We start from the raw sequence: 16,355 nt of genomic DNA, 5'->3' as shown, positions 1-16,355 counted from the left end.
CTCTCTGTCTCTCTGACAAGGTTAAACTACTGTGATAAACATAGTCAGAGCTTTCTGTGCTTTTCTGCCTTCACCTGTCTCACGATTGTATTTAATAGTAATTTGTGTAATGCCACTTTGTTGTCAGTTTCTCCTTCTGGATTATACTTCCATGAGAACAGAGGCATGACTCTCTTGCCACCCTCAGAACAGGGCAATTCACTAAGGATGCATCTGTTGAGTCTTCTGTGGGATCCCGTGCCTGGGAGCTGGGGAGAAGGAGGCAGAGATGGTCTTTGCTGCCTGGTTCTATGGTGGCGTATGGAAAAAGTGAAGGGCGTGTGCAGGGGCTGGATGGGGCGGGCTGGGTGCTCGCTGCAGGCTCCCCATGCAGCAGCATCAGCTGGTCCTTCTCTTCAGCACGATGTCCCTTGACTTCCTCTGCTTCATACTCAGTGTCCCTCTTAGAGAGGTTTCTTAACCCTCAAGAAACCTGGGCACATCAAGGACGCAGAACTTCAGCCAAGGCAAATGGCAGGGAGGGGAGCAAGGCCCCTGGATCCTGGAGGAGAGTTGGTGGAGAGGAAAACATCCAGCTAATAACCTAATTTGATTCTGTGTTGTCTTTGTAAACAGCAGGCCAGTCCACTACTAAAACAACTAGCACAACAACTACAGTCTCAGACAAGTCAAACCCAACTTCACCATCCAGCAGTAAAGGGGAGGTTTCAACCACAGTCAAACAAAGCACAGCTCCAGCATCCACTGTCATAACGGTGACTACAGCCACAGGCAAACAAAGCACAGCTACAGCATCCACTGCCATAAAGGTGACTACAGCCACAGGCAAACAAAGCACAGCTGCAACATCCACTGATACAAAGGTGTCTGTAGCTGGGGTCAGTGGAAGCACATCGACAGCATCCAGCAGCCCCACGGTGACTCCCTCCCAAGCCCAGCAGAGCACAACTGTAGCAGCTAGTGCCACAGAAGGGATACCAGCCACAGACAGCTCGACTACAACTACTCATGGCCAGAAGGATGACAAGACCACACTTGGACCAACCACTACCCCAGAAAAGCCGAAAACTACAAGCAGACAGGATGAAACTAAAGATAAAACTGGAGCTGGAACCCAAAGCAACCACAGAAGTGCCACAGACAACCTGACCACCAAGGGAGGAAGTCAGACGACGACTCCATCTCCCAATCAGGTTACCACCTCACACACCACTCCTGCCCTTCCTGCCTTGACCGCCCCAACAAGCACTCACCAACCGACTACGGGCTCTGTTGCTTCGAAGCTCCCAGGGAACTCTTCCGAGGGACCAGACAAAACTACTGTAGCTTCAAATAGTGCAGGCACGATGGAAAGTCCCTCCTCCACATTTCAGGGGCTAACGACCACACAAAGTAAGTAATAAACTTTTAAATGTTTATATTCTATACAGTTGCCCAGCTGGAAGATGGAGAGTCACGAGGGTTAAATATTGTGAATACAGTCCGCCTTCATTCAGCCCCCCATCTCCCATTTCACTGATGAGCAGAGGCCAACAGTGCTGTGCATTCTGATGAGCTCGGTGTTTGGCCTCCCAGTCGAGCACATAAACAAGCCAACAGTCTATCAACGGGTAAGACTTTGGTAGTTGCCATGGTATTAGAAGTACTCCAGAACAGTGTTTCTTAAACATGTTTGATGGCAGTCTACAATAAGGAATACATTTTAGTTTTATACCATGATCCAGGACACATACATATAGTCTACATGCACACACATAAGTGATACAGAAGTTTCACTAACCTGGGCTTATCTTTATAATATGTGATACACCTTGATATTTTCTATTCCATTCTGTTTCCTTTTTTTTCTTTTTTAAGTGCTGGTCTTAACCGAGTAAATTAATTTCAGAACTCACTGGTGGATCATGAGCCTCGAGATCATGACCCATGTCAGATGTATTAAGTTGGGATTTCTGGGTGTGAACCTGGGAATCTGCATTTTCAGGAACTCCCCAGGTAGTGTGGATGCAGCCTGAAGTTAACAGACTGTGGCACCAGAAGAGAGTGATTGCATCCTGCCATAAGAGCAAAGGCTCTGAGTTGGATAAACCTGGATTCCAATCCCTGCTCTGCCACTTGTTAGCATGTGACCCTGGGCAAATCGTCAAGCCCCCGCTGAGCCTAATTTTCTTGTTTATAAAATAGGGATAATTAGGGTACCTTCCTCATAGGGTTGTTGTGAGAATTAAATAAGGAAGTGCCTCTGAAGCACTTATTACAGTCCCTCGCATGAAGTAAGTGCTCAATTAATGTTAGCTGTTGCTGCTGACATCATTGTCATTGTTCCTTTTTTTATCAGGTTCTTACACTGGCTCATCCAGTCTGACCCATCCTGTAATATGGTACAGGAATTGACTTCATCTGTTTGCCTCCTCCTCATAGCCTGCTTCCTCCAGCTGGTAGTCTAGGTGGAGGATAAGACCAAAGCAACTCAGGAAACTCTGGACGAGAAAGGCTATCCTTTTTTCTTAGCAGTACCACTCGTCTTTTCTCATAACCTTTGTTTTCCCAATTACAGCACCATTATCAGATCAGCAGACCTCCAGCAAGATGCCAGCCACCACTGGGACCGAGTCTCCCCCCATCACTGGGACCTCTGCACCTGGGGCTCTGCAGCCTGCACACCCTTCACCGGGATCCGTGGCCACGTCTCCTGTCACGGGACGCACAAGCTCCAGCAGTCAGATGGATTCAACGGCCTCCCAAGGCTCCCCAAGCCATTCTTGGAACTCTTGGAATAACACGGTAATCCCAGCAGAGGTGGGCAGATAAGAGAGCCCAGACTCGGACAGAAGGGGCTCCAAGAAGAGCATTTCTACTCTTGCCTCCAGCCCAGGGCACCTGGCTGGGGCTGTGAGCAGCACTCATCCATTTGCGCCACTCTCCCTGTCCTTCCAGATTCAAGCTTAGATAGCTGGACAGCCCATAACACCGCTGGCTCTGACACCCTGGCCAGTCACACCCCCAGCTTGCCTTGAGCTCCTTCCTTTGTGTCACCCACTCGGGGTGGGGGGAAGGGAGGAGTCAAAGATGAGATCCTGGCAGGCTCAGCCTGAACTTTAATCCCAGTGGCTTCTTCCAGGTAACCTGTGAACCTCCCCAAAAGCTGAATAACACGATGCTCATCCTGAACTTGACGAAAACCAACTTGTGTGTGAGTACCTCCTCAGCCGAGCCCCACCCTCATCTACACCCCCAAAATGTCGTTTAGCAGTGGAGTTTAGGAAGGTAGAAGGGAATGAAATGTTCCATCTAAAAGGGACTGAGAGCTATTTCCTGCCCCTATTTTTTCCCCATTAGGAAGTGGCCCTTTCCCACCTTAGAAGGGACAGACCCCATCTGTGTTCCTGTTTGCCTCGAGCCCAGGGTACGACTTGGTTAAGTCCATCTCTGGGCTTCAGAGGCGTCGATTGAAAATGAGGCTTAATCTGCCTAAGTCTCCTCGTTCTGATAGTCTGTGGTTTTATATTTCCTGGTCCACATATTATCTGATGGCCTCCCTGTCACCTGAGGAGTCGGCTCCTGAGCATCAGGGAGCCATTGCCAACAGCTGTTCTTCTACTCAGGGTGGTGTGTGTGTGTGTGTGTGTGTGTGTGTGTGTGTGTGTGTGTGTGTACTGGGGTGGGGGTGTCAGCACGTGTGTGAGAGTACATTTGCATGAAAGAGAGTGTAGCAGTGTGTGCCCCCCCCCTCCCCCCCCATGCCTTCAGATGGCCAGTCTCCCAAGGATTAAGGGCTGTTAGTCTGGGGATGTCAGCAGGGTGCTTACTCGGTAAGTAGCTGAGAGCAGGTCATGGGTGGCTCACTGCTGCCGTCTCCTGGTCAGTGCCTGTTTTCGCAAACACCCCTAGGAACTAGAACAGAATGTGGTTTCCAAAGGATGGAGAACTTGGGTTTACAACACTTTGATGCTGCTTGTATTTTCTGCACTTGTTTTCTTTTGGGTGTCTATTTTGCTGGAATTTTCCAAGGGAGCTTTATAAAAGCATACACTTGGACTGAAGTTTTAAAGGGGAGCGTGTCCCCTTGGGGTCAAGCTTCTTGGACAGGGCAAGAATCACGTCGGTGCTTGCCCAGCCTTTCCTCAGGCCTTCTTTTTGGCTAAAACTTAGCAGGTTGTGAGAAGCGTTTTTTTCCTTTGCTATGAAAGGAAAGCCCTGGATCCCTACCTGGTGTCAGGCTGGGGAATTAGGAAGCCTAAGGAAATCCCAGATAGAAAGCCCAGGGATGGTGTGTGGGAATCTAGAGGTAAGCCACACCACAAATCCTTTTCTTTGTCTCAGTCCCTTATTCCAAAATCAGGTTAGAGAAACACCAGCTCGGGGTGCCTCCAGATGACACGGCAGGAGTGGGTCAAAGCTGCCCATGCTTTGCTTGCTCACCCTCAGCCCTAAGGCCATGCTAGCCATGCTCTTTCTGCTTAGAAATGTAGAGGATTCCCCTCCAAGATGTGCCCACGTGCATCTTCAAGATACTCCCACGTTCCCCTGTTCAGTGATGGCCTCGCCTTTCTCCCTGTCAGCCTGTTTATGGGTTCATAGAGTCTCAGCCTAGGGGAGGGGCACACGTGTTTCAACTTCGAGCTGAGAGCTGGGGCCTCCCTTCCTGAGGTCCTTGAACTGGGCGTCAAGGACTGGCAAATGGCAGGTTCAGAGAGAACTGGAGTCTTCCCCATTGGCAGTGGGTGGGGCTGCTGAGCGGTGCTTCCTCTAGCCCCTTCTAGGGAGAGAGGTGCTAAAGGGCATTAAGTTGTGGTCCTTTAAGAGCTTTGAGGGAGATGGGGACACTAGGGTGAAAGCTACTGTTCACCCATAGACAAGATGAGCAGGGGAAGGGGATTAGGGGAAGGGGGTCACATGAGGCAGAGAGGGCAGGGACTGGCCTAGGAGAACAGCACGTAACTCGTGACTTCTGGCAGGCCTGGGAATGGCACCGGTCAAGGCTGGAGAGGGGAATAGGTTCAAGCCAGGCAACAGCATTCTCCTGACCTTAGCTCCTGAGGACAGCTCCACAAGTCTAGGCTCCTGTTATGATCCCTGAGGAATCACCTGTGCTCTCCTCACAACAGGAGCAGAGCTCTCCGGATGACAAACTCATCACAATTCTGTGTCAAGCAGCAAAAGCCACCTACAACTCAGCTCGAGATCAGTGCCATGTACAGCTCATACCAATTCAAGAAATGCAGGCAGTGGCAATCAAGGAAATCACTATACAGAGTGAGTTGAGGGCAAGGAGGGCTGAGGCCTGTGTGGGGTGGGAATGGGGCAGGAGGTGACGGTTCAGGAGCCACAAGGATGGGTCAGGGCTGGTGCTCCCTCAGTTCCCTAAGAATTATTAAGCCACTCCCCATCCCAGGGCCACCCGAGAGAAACATACTCAGTAGACTGAGATATGGGATATCCTCCTCTTGGGGCCCAGTCTCCACCTCCTACCATAGCACTCTGAGCCAGCCCACTGAAGCAGCCTCTGTCCTCCTCTCCCACAGCAATCCTCCCTCCCAGCGACGTGTATGAACTTCTGAAGGGCAAATGGGATGACCTAAAAGAGGTAAGTGGGCTCCTCCCATGTGTTGGGACAGATTGGGGCAGGAGCCTGTCCCGCTGCAGTCCACAGTTACTTTGCTCCACAGTGTCTCTCTCATTAGGAACCTCTAGTTTGCAAGCATCTAGAAGATAGGAGGATAAGAGAGGGCACAGTAGGGTGGTGGAGCAGGCCCCATCAAACCCCAAGCAGAAGAGTTCCTAAATGAATGGGAGTTCAGAGAGAGGGTGACCCAGAACCTGTTTCCTGCCACAAAACTGTCTCCCTCCTGGCCAGGCGGGAGTCAGTGGCATGAAGCTGGGCCATCAAGGACCACCAGAAGAGACTGAGGACCGGTTCAGCATGCCCCTGATCATCACTATTGTCTGCATGGCATCTTTCCTGCTCCTCGTCGCAGCCCTCTATGGTTGTTGCCACCAGCGTCTTGCCCAGAGGAAGGACCAGGTGAGGACCTCACTCCCCTGGCCAGGGAAGCAGTCTAATTCACCAGGCGACTTCCACCCCATTATTCCCCGATTAGAAGAAAGTGAGTGGGCCATGGACCCTTTCTGACAGGAAATGGAAACTTCCATGGCAAATGAAAGAGGCAACATGGCGGAGAGGAAGGACATGGGCTTTGGAGTCAGAAAGACTTGGTTTAAGCCTTAGATGAGCCTTGTGTTATCGGTGACTTTGTGCAAGTCATCTCCTCCCTGAGCTTCAGGTTTCTCATCTGCATAGTGGGGAGGATATCCACCTTCAGAGCTGCTCTGAGGATTCATTGATACAAATGGGCCCAGGCGTGCCTGTTAACCAGAAGTTCTTTCACCCACCTTCCTAGAATTCCCAACAGCTCTAAAAAAATCCCCATGCCTGGCTTCCTCACACACCAGCTGAAACAGAATCTCTGGATCAGTATGTCTGTGAAAAGCTTCCCAGGTGACACTACTGTGCAGGCCAGGTTGTCTCAGATAAAGACGGAGAGGAAGCACTGTCTCCACATGGCTCCTGTCTGCAAGAGAGATGGCTACACGCAGTACAGAGATGCTGTGCCCGTCTTGCTCAGGCTTAGAGAGGTCACCAGCCTGATGAAAGTAATTTTCACACAATCCTTCCCAGTTCATTACAGTGGGGTGAGGCAGGGCCCAGGGAGTAAGGTTTGGGAGGAAGGAATGGAGGAAAGAGATGGGAGGAATCTGGAAAACAAAGTCCATTGCCACTGACTTCACAGATTTGCCACTGGGGCGAAGGTGAGGTGAGCTGGGAATTTTAGCCTGCTGGGCCCTGAGGCAGCCCGGTAGCCAGGATAGCCTCCAGGAGCACTTATTACTCATGTTAGCCAAACTGGGGTCCCTGGATTGTAGGGATACCTGTGTTATATTAAGGCTATATTAAGGCTAATAGCCCTCAAAAATTACCCTTTTGGGGCCACTTGGTGGCATAGTGTTTAAGTTCGCGTGTTCTGCTTCACTGGGCCAGGGTTCGCAGGCTCGGATCCTGGGTGTGGACCTGGCGCTGCTTGTCAAGCCATGCTGTGGTGGCTTCCCACATAGAATGGAGGAAGACTGGCACAGATGTTGGCTCAGTGACAATCTTCCTAAAGCAAAAGGAGGAAGATTGGCAACAGATGTTAGCTCAGGGCCAATCTTCCTCAAAAAAAAAAAAAATTACCTTTCTTCTTGGGTCATCTTCTCCACTCTAGCAACGACTAACAGAGGAGCTACAGACAGTGGAGAATGGTTACCATGACAATCCAACACTGGAAGTGATGGAGACCTCATCAGAGATGCAGGAGAAAAAGGTGGTCAACCTTAATGGGGAGCTGGGGGACAGCTGGATCGTCCCTCTGGACAACCTGACCAAGGATGACCTAGATGAGGAGGAAGACACACACCTCTAATCAGGTCTGCTGGCAGCCTCCAACAGTGCCACAGAGCTCTGGACTGAACCACCTCAAGTGCCATTTGGACAGGGGAGGAATATCCTTCCCAGCTGAGGGGAAAGACTGGGGAGCGAGAGCAGACTCAGAAGGTTCCCTTCTCCCAATTCCCACCGGGCCTTAATTTTTCCCTTTCCAAGCTGAACCAATCACATTCTGTCTAGATTCCCCCCAAAAAATAACCCACTAGTGCCTGAGCTCAGTGCTGCTGGAAGATGAGAGGAAGGGACATCAAGAAAGAGCCATATAAGGGATTTACGTGATCATCTAGTAGAATCCCTTCATTTCACAGATGAGATGACCGAGGCCTAAAGAGCGTAAGGTCAAGGTCACACAGCCATTTGGTGACAGAGTCAGGATGAAAGCAGCCTACTTCATTCAGGCCAGTGCTCATTTCCACCCTGCCACACTGCTGGGATCACCTGTGCCTCCCGCCAGGGCTGCCCTGGGCTGGGGGTGGAGTCAACGGATGGGATGGAAGGAAGAGCAGGGCCAGATCCTATCTCAGCGAGATCTGATCACTTGAAAGTACAGGTCCTAAGTTTTCTATCTCCTACCACAGCCTCGCCTGCCAGTGTTCCTGCCCCACTTTGTTTTTCCTCCTTTCCTTCACTCAATTTTTATTCCCGCCCTGTCCCAGGGCCCCTGGGACTAACACAGGTTATTCATGACCTTGAACCTCTTGTTCTGGATTCTGATTTCCTTGGATTTACTTCGTGAGACTGGGACTTTAACCCACACAAGACTCCTAGTGTGAAACAGGTCTGCTTAAGCAATCCATCTCCAAGTGAAGAGAGAAGGGGAGGCCTTTCCTTCCAGGACAGGTCCTGGCCCATCACCCAAGGTGCTCCTTGAAGAGGTTCCCCAAGAGCTCCTTTGGCCTCCTCTTCCCACCGGGGCCTAAAATCTGCAGCAGCTACTGAAGGCCAAGTGTTCCTATTTTGTCGTTCACTGCTGAGCCGATGGGGGTGAAGACTCTAGCTGGGGAATGGCCCCCGAGCTCCAGCATGAACGAGCAGCTTTAGGACAGAGCTCCCCCAGACCCCAGTCAGCAGAGAGGTATCTTAATAGACAATCAATTGAAACAGACAAGGATAGGCTTTACTCTCAATTTCATGGGAAACTCAGGGACTTCTCAAGTTGCTGAGAGTTTTGGTCTATTTGTTTTCTAATCCAGCCCTCTACGGCCAAAGGCCAAAGCTCAAATTGGTGGGAGACTTTCGGTTAGCTGATCGCACGGATTCTGATTCTCCTGGGCCATAGTGTAAGAAAGGCTAGAACGTGCGATGCATTTTAAGGGGCATAAGGGGCAGCCCAGGGGACTGGCTGTTCCCAGTAACCTTCCACTGTTCTGGCCTGTCCTCTTTTCTGTATTCCTAGTGGGGCTGCCTGGTTCTCCTGCAGTTTCTGGTGGCATCTCAGGGAAACAATACTGTAGAGGGGTCTTGAGGGAGCTCAGCAGTTAGCTGCTAAGTAGAAGGCACCTGAGCACTGGGCCTCTGATTTTCTGGGAAGAGGGAGTCCTGTGTGGAATTCTGAACTTGGCCCACGGTCTCCATTGCTTCTGGGCATAAATTTCCTGGAACCAACTAGGAAGATGGGCAGAACTGCTTCGGAGAATGAACATTGTCATTTCAGGGCAAAAAGCCAGAACCCCAGAACCGAGAGGCCCAGGCTGTGATGATTCTGATGAAATAGGCTATCTGCTCTGGAATAGCTTGGTTTTAAAAGGGGAGGAGTTTAGGGGGAAGATCTATGTCCTTCCCTGGCTGCCTGATGCCTTCTTCATAGCCTTTGAACTTTGATATCCTAGGGGAAAAGGAAGGCCAGGGGTTCAAGTAGGGCCCCCAGTGAGTTTCCCGTTAGATGCTAGGCTAACAAGGATCCAAACGTATGTGCTCTGATTCTCTAGCATTTGGAGGTTGACAGTATAGAGAACAATGCCAGTTTGGGGGGGAAATAGAGGAAATCTTGTTACGGCGGGAGATGTTTGCCTCCTTCCTGCCCAGCATTTGTTTCTACCCAGTGAGTTTCTATCATGACCTCTGTGGGAGAGGCCAGACTGGATAACTACTCCTTTGCGGATTCTGGGTCACATCTCGTTCACCAGCCGGGCCTTTAGACAGAGACTGCAAATATGCTTCTGCAAATGGATCAAAGGCTGCACCCCCAAGGCCTGTTGGGGAGAGAGATGGTGACTGGCAAGGACTAGAGGGTAAAATTCTGCTTGGTCAGAAGGAATGACTGTGGCTCTGTCCAAGGAGAACCTTGAGAAGCTTTGGGCCAGTTCAGAGGTTCGTTCTTCTGGTGCATCCAAACTGTGTTACTCTAGCCTTGTAGGGCAACTTCAGAATCACGTACCTTGCCTTGGCTTGTTCCTGCCACTAGACATCTATGTCAAAGGCCATACAGCTATGCTTTGGGAAAGGTCATCTTCTTCCCACATCTTTACTGGGTTCTAAATGCTATCTGGCAATAAAGATTCTGGGGCTGAGAGGAGAGAAGAGGGACACCAGGAACTCAGCATGACTTTAAAAAAGTCGTGCCAAAGAGAGATTATAAACTCTTTAATTCAAGGGCACACTGGTTTCCCTAAGCTGCATACAAGGCCAGAAACCATGATTCTGATGACTGGACAAAATCCAGCGGGAAGCATGCGGTCATGTGAGTGGGGAGAGAAGCAGCAGTGCTTATGAAGGAGGTACAGAATATTCTCTGCATCGTAAGACAGAATACGGGGTTAATCTAGTCTAGACACAAGATTCTTTTTTCCCCTCTTGATAAGGAAAGCTAGCAGAAAGTTTATTTAAACCACTTCTTGAGCTTTATCCTTTTTGACAATATACTGGAGAAACTTTGAAAAACAAGTTCAAGCTGATACATATAGACATATTTTTTGATAATGTAAATATAATGGCCACATCTTAGTCCACCCTGCACTGATTTAAGTAAATATACTTTGAAAAAATGTTTGTTAGCTAAGGGAGATGGCTTTTTTTTTTTTCCCTGAACAGGAATGTAAATGTCTATTTTACTAGAAATGACAGGTTTTTGTTTGATTTTTCTTTAATGAAAAATGTAATATAAGACAGGCTGATGACAAAGTATTTTTCTTGCAGACCGGGCATTTTTATTTTTAAATATGGTCCTTGCCCCCTCCCCAGCAAAGCCCGAGCCTGTTACAGTAGGGTTGGAGTCAATATGTATTGGCTGAAAATGACACTCTACTCATAGGGAGAGGGTTTTAGAGACCGAGTCCAATCTTTTTTTATTTTTACAGAAAAAGAACATGAAACCCCAGAAAGATAAAATGACCAAAATCACATGGTTAGTGACAGAAACGTGATTAAAACCTGGGTTGGAAGACTGTCCAGTGCTGTGTGCCTTAGAAGGAATCAATAAAGTAAGGACTGCTAATTAAGGACAGGCACCAGAAAACACAAAGGACAGGATTCCCTTCTCAGATCTTATCCTGCAGCCAGGCTAGGGAGGGCATGAAGACAAAACCAGGAACCTTACTGCTCTAATACACTTGCTCTCATTTGTTTAGGTCTAAGACTTAAACAAACAGTTCTTTTCTGCCAAGAAAGTTTTAAATGAGCTTTTACATATGGCTCTTCTACTAGCAGGACTAAGGATCAAAGGGAACAAGATAGGGGAAGGCAGAGGGGGCAAGAGGAAAGCAGTGGCATCTTTCATCACTGTGCCTGCTGATTCACTCAGGTTTGGTGAGAGCCCAGCACTGAGTGAGGAGGAGCTTACTCTTTGATGTGGGTCTTTTTGTTATTAGTGAATGTTAAACAGTTTGCCCAGGAAACTGGGGGAGTATGTGTCTTAGTGGACAGGGGTCTGAAGTACACTGGAATTTACTGAGAAACTTGTTTGTAAAGACTATACTTAATTATTGCCATTTTCTTACAAAAATATATTTTGGAAAATTGTATACTGTCAATTAAAGTGCTTTTGTGTAAGCTGGTTCAAGTCTGAGTATTTTGCCCTCACTGGTGTATGTCCTTCCCTCGTGCTCAAGGCTCATCACCGAAGCACCTGAGGTTGTCAGACCTTCCAGTGAGTGCAGCCACCTCTGCTCTTAGCCTGCCTAACTGGGCAGGTCCAGAGAGTAGAAGAGGAGGGAAGCTCAAAGAAAGGAAAAAGGGGATCTTGGAGCTGATGATTCTCCACATCATCTCAGGCTGTTGTAGTGATCGCAACTGAAAGGACCTCATTTTCCCTCACATTGTTTTATCAGTGTTTTTCCCTGTTCCTTCCCTCAACTCTTGCCTCAGATGCAATTGTGAATCGCCCACCAACAAAGATCCAGGAGGGCTGCTGAACCCTGATCAGGTAGGAAAACACTGGTGTGGAGACAAAACAAATAAAAATAGAAAAAATAAACAAAGAGGTGCTCTTCTGGCCCTGTTCCTGCCCACAAAAGGATTCATTTGCTTGTCACAAGAAGCCTCTCTGCCTGTCCCTTATCTAGAGATGTAGTGAAGACGGAGAAGGTCCAGGAAAGGAATCACTCGAAGATGATTCTGCTTCTCTTCATCTCCTATGGTGGTGTTATCCATGTACATGTTTCCTCACTGCAAGGGGGAAACTTAATCACTCCCAACTCGGAGAAGGGAAACTGCCAGGTGAATGTGGTCCACAATCATAGTCGCTATACATCAATCTCTTGTATTTGCCTGGCATCTCATGGTTTACGAAACATTCCCACATCTTACTCAGGAATTGTCACCACTCTACCAATAGGGAAATTAGGTACAAAGATTAAAGATTCTCTGAGATTACACAGCTATTTATTTATTTTATTTTTCCTGCTTTATCTCCCCAATCCCCCCGGTACATAGTTGTATATCTTAGCTGCTGGTCCTTCTAGTTGTGGCATGTGGGACGCCACCTCAACGTGGCCTGACGAGCGGTGCTACGTCCGTGCCCAGGATCCGAACCAGCGAAACCCTGGGCCGCCGCAGCGCAGCACGCGAACTTAACCACTCAGCCACAGGGCCGGCCCCAACACACAGCTACTTAAATGGTAGTACCGGGCCTTACATCTACATCTTTTCTCTCTTCAGTCTTACATTCTTTTCTCAACACCACATTAATGCTTGAGTTCTAACAACAATAAAGTACACGTCTAGAATGCAACTACTGTTAGAATATGATTTTTCTTTTATATGGGAGTTTTGAAAGGCAGTTAACACCCTGAAGGGTGGGCCAGGGGTATTTTGAGGTTAACTTCAAGAGTGTGCCAAGGATACAGAAAGGAGTACAAGTACCAGGAACCCAGCAGGCCCCCGGCCATGCTCAAGGCACACTGTTCTAAGAAGAGGATGACTCACAGTTTATCGCTGGCCACAAAGTAGACCTAAGACTCCATTCTCTTCCTGAATAGGTCATTCACCCTGCTCCCTGCCCTGCCAACCAAGAGGCTCTCTCAGTTGTCAGTTTTAATTTCTTATGCCTCTTTGTCACTCACAACCTCCCCCATCCTACAAGCTCCCTCCCAAGCCACATATTTCTTCTGTACCCCAAGGGAAAAAAGTAAATAAAGAATAGGACTGGCTACTATAATTAACACTGTGATAAATACTGAGCTCATATTTTTCAAAGACCTTGGCATTCTATGGATTAAAAATCAGTGGGATCCTAACAAATAGGATCTGCTGCCAATATCTACTTAAAAGATGGAGAAGGTGAGGCAGAGAAGTTGAGACTGTGCCCAATACTACACAGAAGTCACTGGTGGATCTGGAAATAAAAACTAGCATTCCTGCCTCCTGCCCTGGGCTACCCATCCTATGGCGCAAGCTCAGAGGGCAGCTGGACAGGATGTGCTACAACACTGCCAAGTGTCCTAATCTCCCCTCTCGGGATTTGCCAACCAGCAAAACTTAGTAGCACCTCAGTGGACAGGCCACTTCTACCTATAGCTTTCCTCTCTTCTCTGTAATAAGAAGGTTTCTGGAAAGAATGTAAGTGCCTTTGCTTTTCTCAGGTCAGAGAGCAGCAGGGGGAAAGTCCCCTGCAGACGTTAGAGAAGATTCAGACTAAGAATAATAGGACTGTTCCAAGCATCATCCTCTGCTGCCTCACCTCCCCTGTGCCAGAAAGCCCCACAGCTCTACTCTCCTCTTCCTTTTCTCCTTCCAAGATGTGGAAAAGGCAAAGGGAGATTTGGCATAATATGTAGTGCTAAAGGAAAGAAGAAACACAATCAGCTAGTATCTAAGCTTACACCAGGCCTGCCGTAGGCTTAGGGAGAGCCATCCATTAAGCCTTTCCACTCAGACCTTCAGAATCTGAAAGGTTAGTGGTAAAGAATGTGGCCTTCACTTACGGGGAAATATTTTTTTTCAATTTCTATGAAATCTATGCTTGTCTTTTAATAAGTATGTGAGTATGGGCACACATGGCCATTTCCCTATTAGATGCTGGGCCATCTCCTTGGGCAAATAGAAGTTCCTAAGGTACCACTTCCAATCCCTGTAGGTCTCCACATTCACTTGATGTGGGGACAGCTGGCATCTCAACTGTGTTCAACACAAAGCCCTCTGCTTATTGCCATCTTCCCGCCAGAAGACAAATACATCAAGGGAGAGGAGGCGGTGTCCCACATTTCAAACCTTTTGAGTTAATTCTCTGGAGGATTAACCAAGGAAAGGCCAATTCTTTATTTTATCACCACACCTCATGCTTTCCTGTTTTGAAAACAAATGTTACTTATGAGCCACGCTCAAAGCACACTCTAGAAATGAAAGCTATGCAGTAAAATGGATTATTTGACTTGAAAATTAAGAGAACATCATAAAATCAGTTACAGCTAACTCACTGCAGAATGCAGGACAACACACAAAGCCCAGAGAATGTAAACCAGGTCAGGAGATGGAATGGGCAGAGGAGCTCCTGCTACTGAGGGTCTATCTGGAGAGCTCACGCAACTCAATCCAAACAATCCACTACCTTTATTTGGCATATTTCTGAGTTCTACTTTTTCAAGGTTCAGCCCTTAACATTTCTTTCCCCTTCATTAGGGACAGGGATCCAGAATTTTTCCAAATATTGCAACACCTCCAGGTTCTCTCTCTTTACATCTTTTCTACAATTTTCTATTTCAGTTCAGTTTTTTACTTCCAGTTCCCAACCTGTACAAGAATGTCCACTTTAAATAAGCCTGAGAAACACAAGTCCAAATTTACAAAACAGAAAATAGGGCTGGTCATTAACAGCAGATAAAAAAATATAATTTTTATGAAATAATTTACCAGTTTACTTTAAAAACGGAAACCTCCCCAGAAACTTTGTGAGATCTACCAGAACTTATTTCTGCACTGTCTCAAAGGAGAACACTCAAAGGCTCTTCTACAGTATGTATCATTTTCGGTCTTTGGAAGCCTGAATAAAACTCACCTTTTTGAGAGAAAAGTAGAACAAGTGCAAAGTATGGAAATATTTTAAAAGTTGACTTAAAAAGTAATTTTAGCCAACACAGGAGACATCTTGTAGTGTCCATATATAACTTTTTATTAAGAAAATGAACAAAATACATTCTTTCTCCATATATACATTACATACAACATAATTCTACAATTGCAATTGCTCAGCAGATCACTCATTTATTTATTCACAAAGCAGTGTTAACACATTCACCAAACCTGGGATCAGAAAATTACTTGTACTAAACAAAGAAACAAACCACCTAAAAAGCTCATACAGATTGGACAAAAGTAAGAAACCAGAGAGGGTCATGAGGGGAATAGGGAAGATTGCAGAACACACTCAACATAACCCAACAATGACATAGAACAGTAATGACATTAAGATTTGATGCCCAAAAAGCACTTCTGTTCAATAGCTCCAATGAGCTCGGTGGTTCCAGACTTCCCTCATGATTTCCAGTTCTGATTTAGATACTTTGGGATACAGTCCTAACCCCATGTTGCCACAGAAGAGGAGGGTAAAGGAAAGAGCAGAACCCTGAAAGGTTGCAGTTTTCTCCTTCACACACAAAAGGAGTCTCATATGAAATAAAAAACTTCTGAATCTTAGCTGGTGAGCAGAGAAATACATTTTTGGAGAGACACTTGCTTAAGCACAATAAGGAACTTTTGTTTCAAGGACTCCTCATTTACATTTATGTTCATTTGTTTTTCTTTTGCTTTGCTTTTTCTCTGCTTTTCCTTTGGCCTTTGAAAAGTACCTCATCCTTTTTGGGTGTGGGTTTAATTATGGTCATATTTAAAAGTCCATCTAAACAGAAAGCTCTTCATGGTATGAATATGCTCCAAGTGTCCACAAAGATGCATAAGGGGCTTAAAAATTCAAATGAATCTTAGAGATGAAATTGCTGACGACCTGAACAAGGAAGCTCCCTATAGCTTCTGGGTAATATCTTACTTCCATAATTCAGACTTAAGAGTTATATATCCACAGAATTATTTTCAGACTGTCTGTCTAGAAAAGGGCAATGGTTAAAGGACTATAAGTACAGGTAGGGACAAATGCACCCCAGTCCTCTACACATGTGGTAAAAGACAATGAGAATGGCTGTGTCAATTTTTTTTTTTCTTTTTCTGGCCTTTACTATGCTGGGTAACAGAAGGAAGTCAGGAAAAATGAAATGAGTAAGTTTCATCAGTTAGTTAATAGTGGTTTTCCTTCTTTACATTCAGTAATTTCTATGACAACTATATTTTTATAATCACAAAAATCAATAAATGTTATTATTCAGAGGTCCTATAAAAGATATTTAACACTTTCCAACTTTCAGATGAACTGGTTGCTGTAACACCATGTTCCGGTAAAGGAGACGTTCTAATAAAGAGAAGGAGCTATCCACAGCATTAATAAGCA

The 16,355-nt window shown here is 46.8% G+C and overlaps 1 protein-coding gene across 2 annotated transcripts in view; it reads left to right on the top strand.

Annotated features, from left to right (window-relative positions):
* PODXL (podocalyxin like) overlaps positions 1–11,470 on the top strand; it is a 44,414-nt gene extending 32,944 nt beyond the window's left edge. The window contains exons 2-8 of one of the 2 annotated variants that reach the window (XM_070617694.1): positions 619–1,392; positions 2,558–2,784; positions 3,122–3,193; positions 5,109–5,256; positions 5,526–5,587; positions 5,858–6,025; positions 7,263–11,470. In XM_070617694.1, the coding sequence (XP_070473795.1) occupies positions 619–1,392; positions 2,558–2,784; positions 3,122–3,193; positions 5,109–5,256; positions 5,526–5,587; positions 5,858–6,025; positions 7,263–7,460 (1,649 nt within the window). In that variant the 3' untranslated portion in view covers positions 7,461–11,470. Of the gene's footprint in view, positions 1–615; positions 1,393–2,557; positions 2,785–3,121; positions 3,194–5,108; positions 5,257–5,525; positions 5,588–5,857; positions 6,026–7,262 lie in introns of both variants that reach the window. The other variant, XM_008523916.2, reaches the window with a different exon arrangement.
* The last annotated feature ends 4,885 nt before the right edge of the window (positions 11,471–16,355 follow it).

Source organism: Equus przewalskii, chromosome 4, assembly GCF_037783145.1.
Source record: "Equus przewalskii isolate Varuska chromosome 4, EquPr2, whole genome shotgun sequence".
In the NCBI taxonomy this organism is placed as follows: Eukaryota; Metazoa; Chordata; class Mammalia; order Perissodactyla; family Equidae; genus Equus; species Equus przewalskii.
The sequence above is the reverse complement of the archived record's forward strand: the minus strand, read 5'-3'. Positions and strand labels throughout refer to the sequence as shown.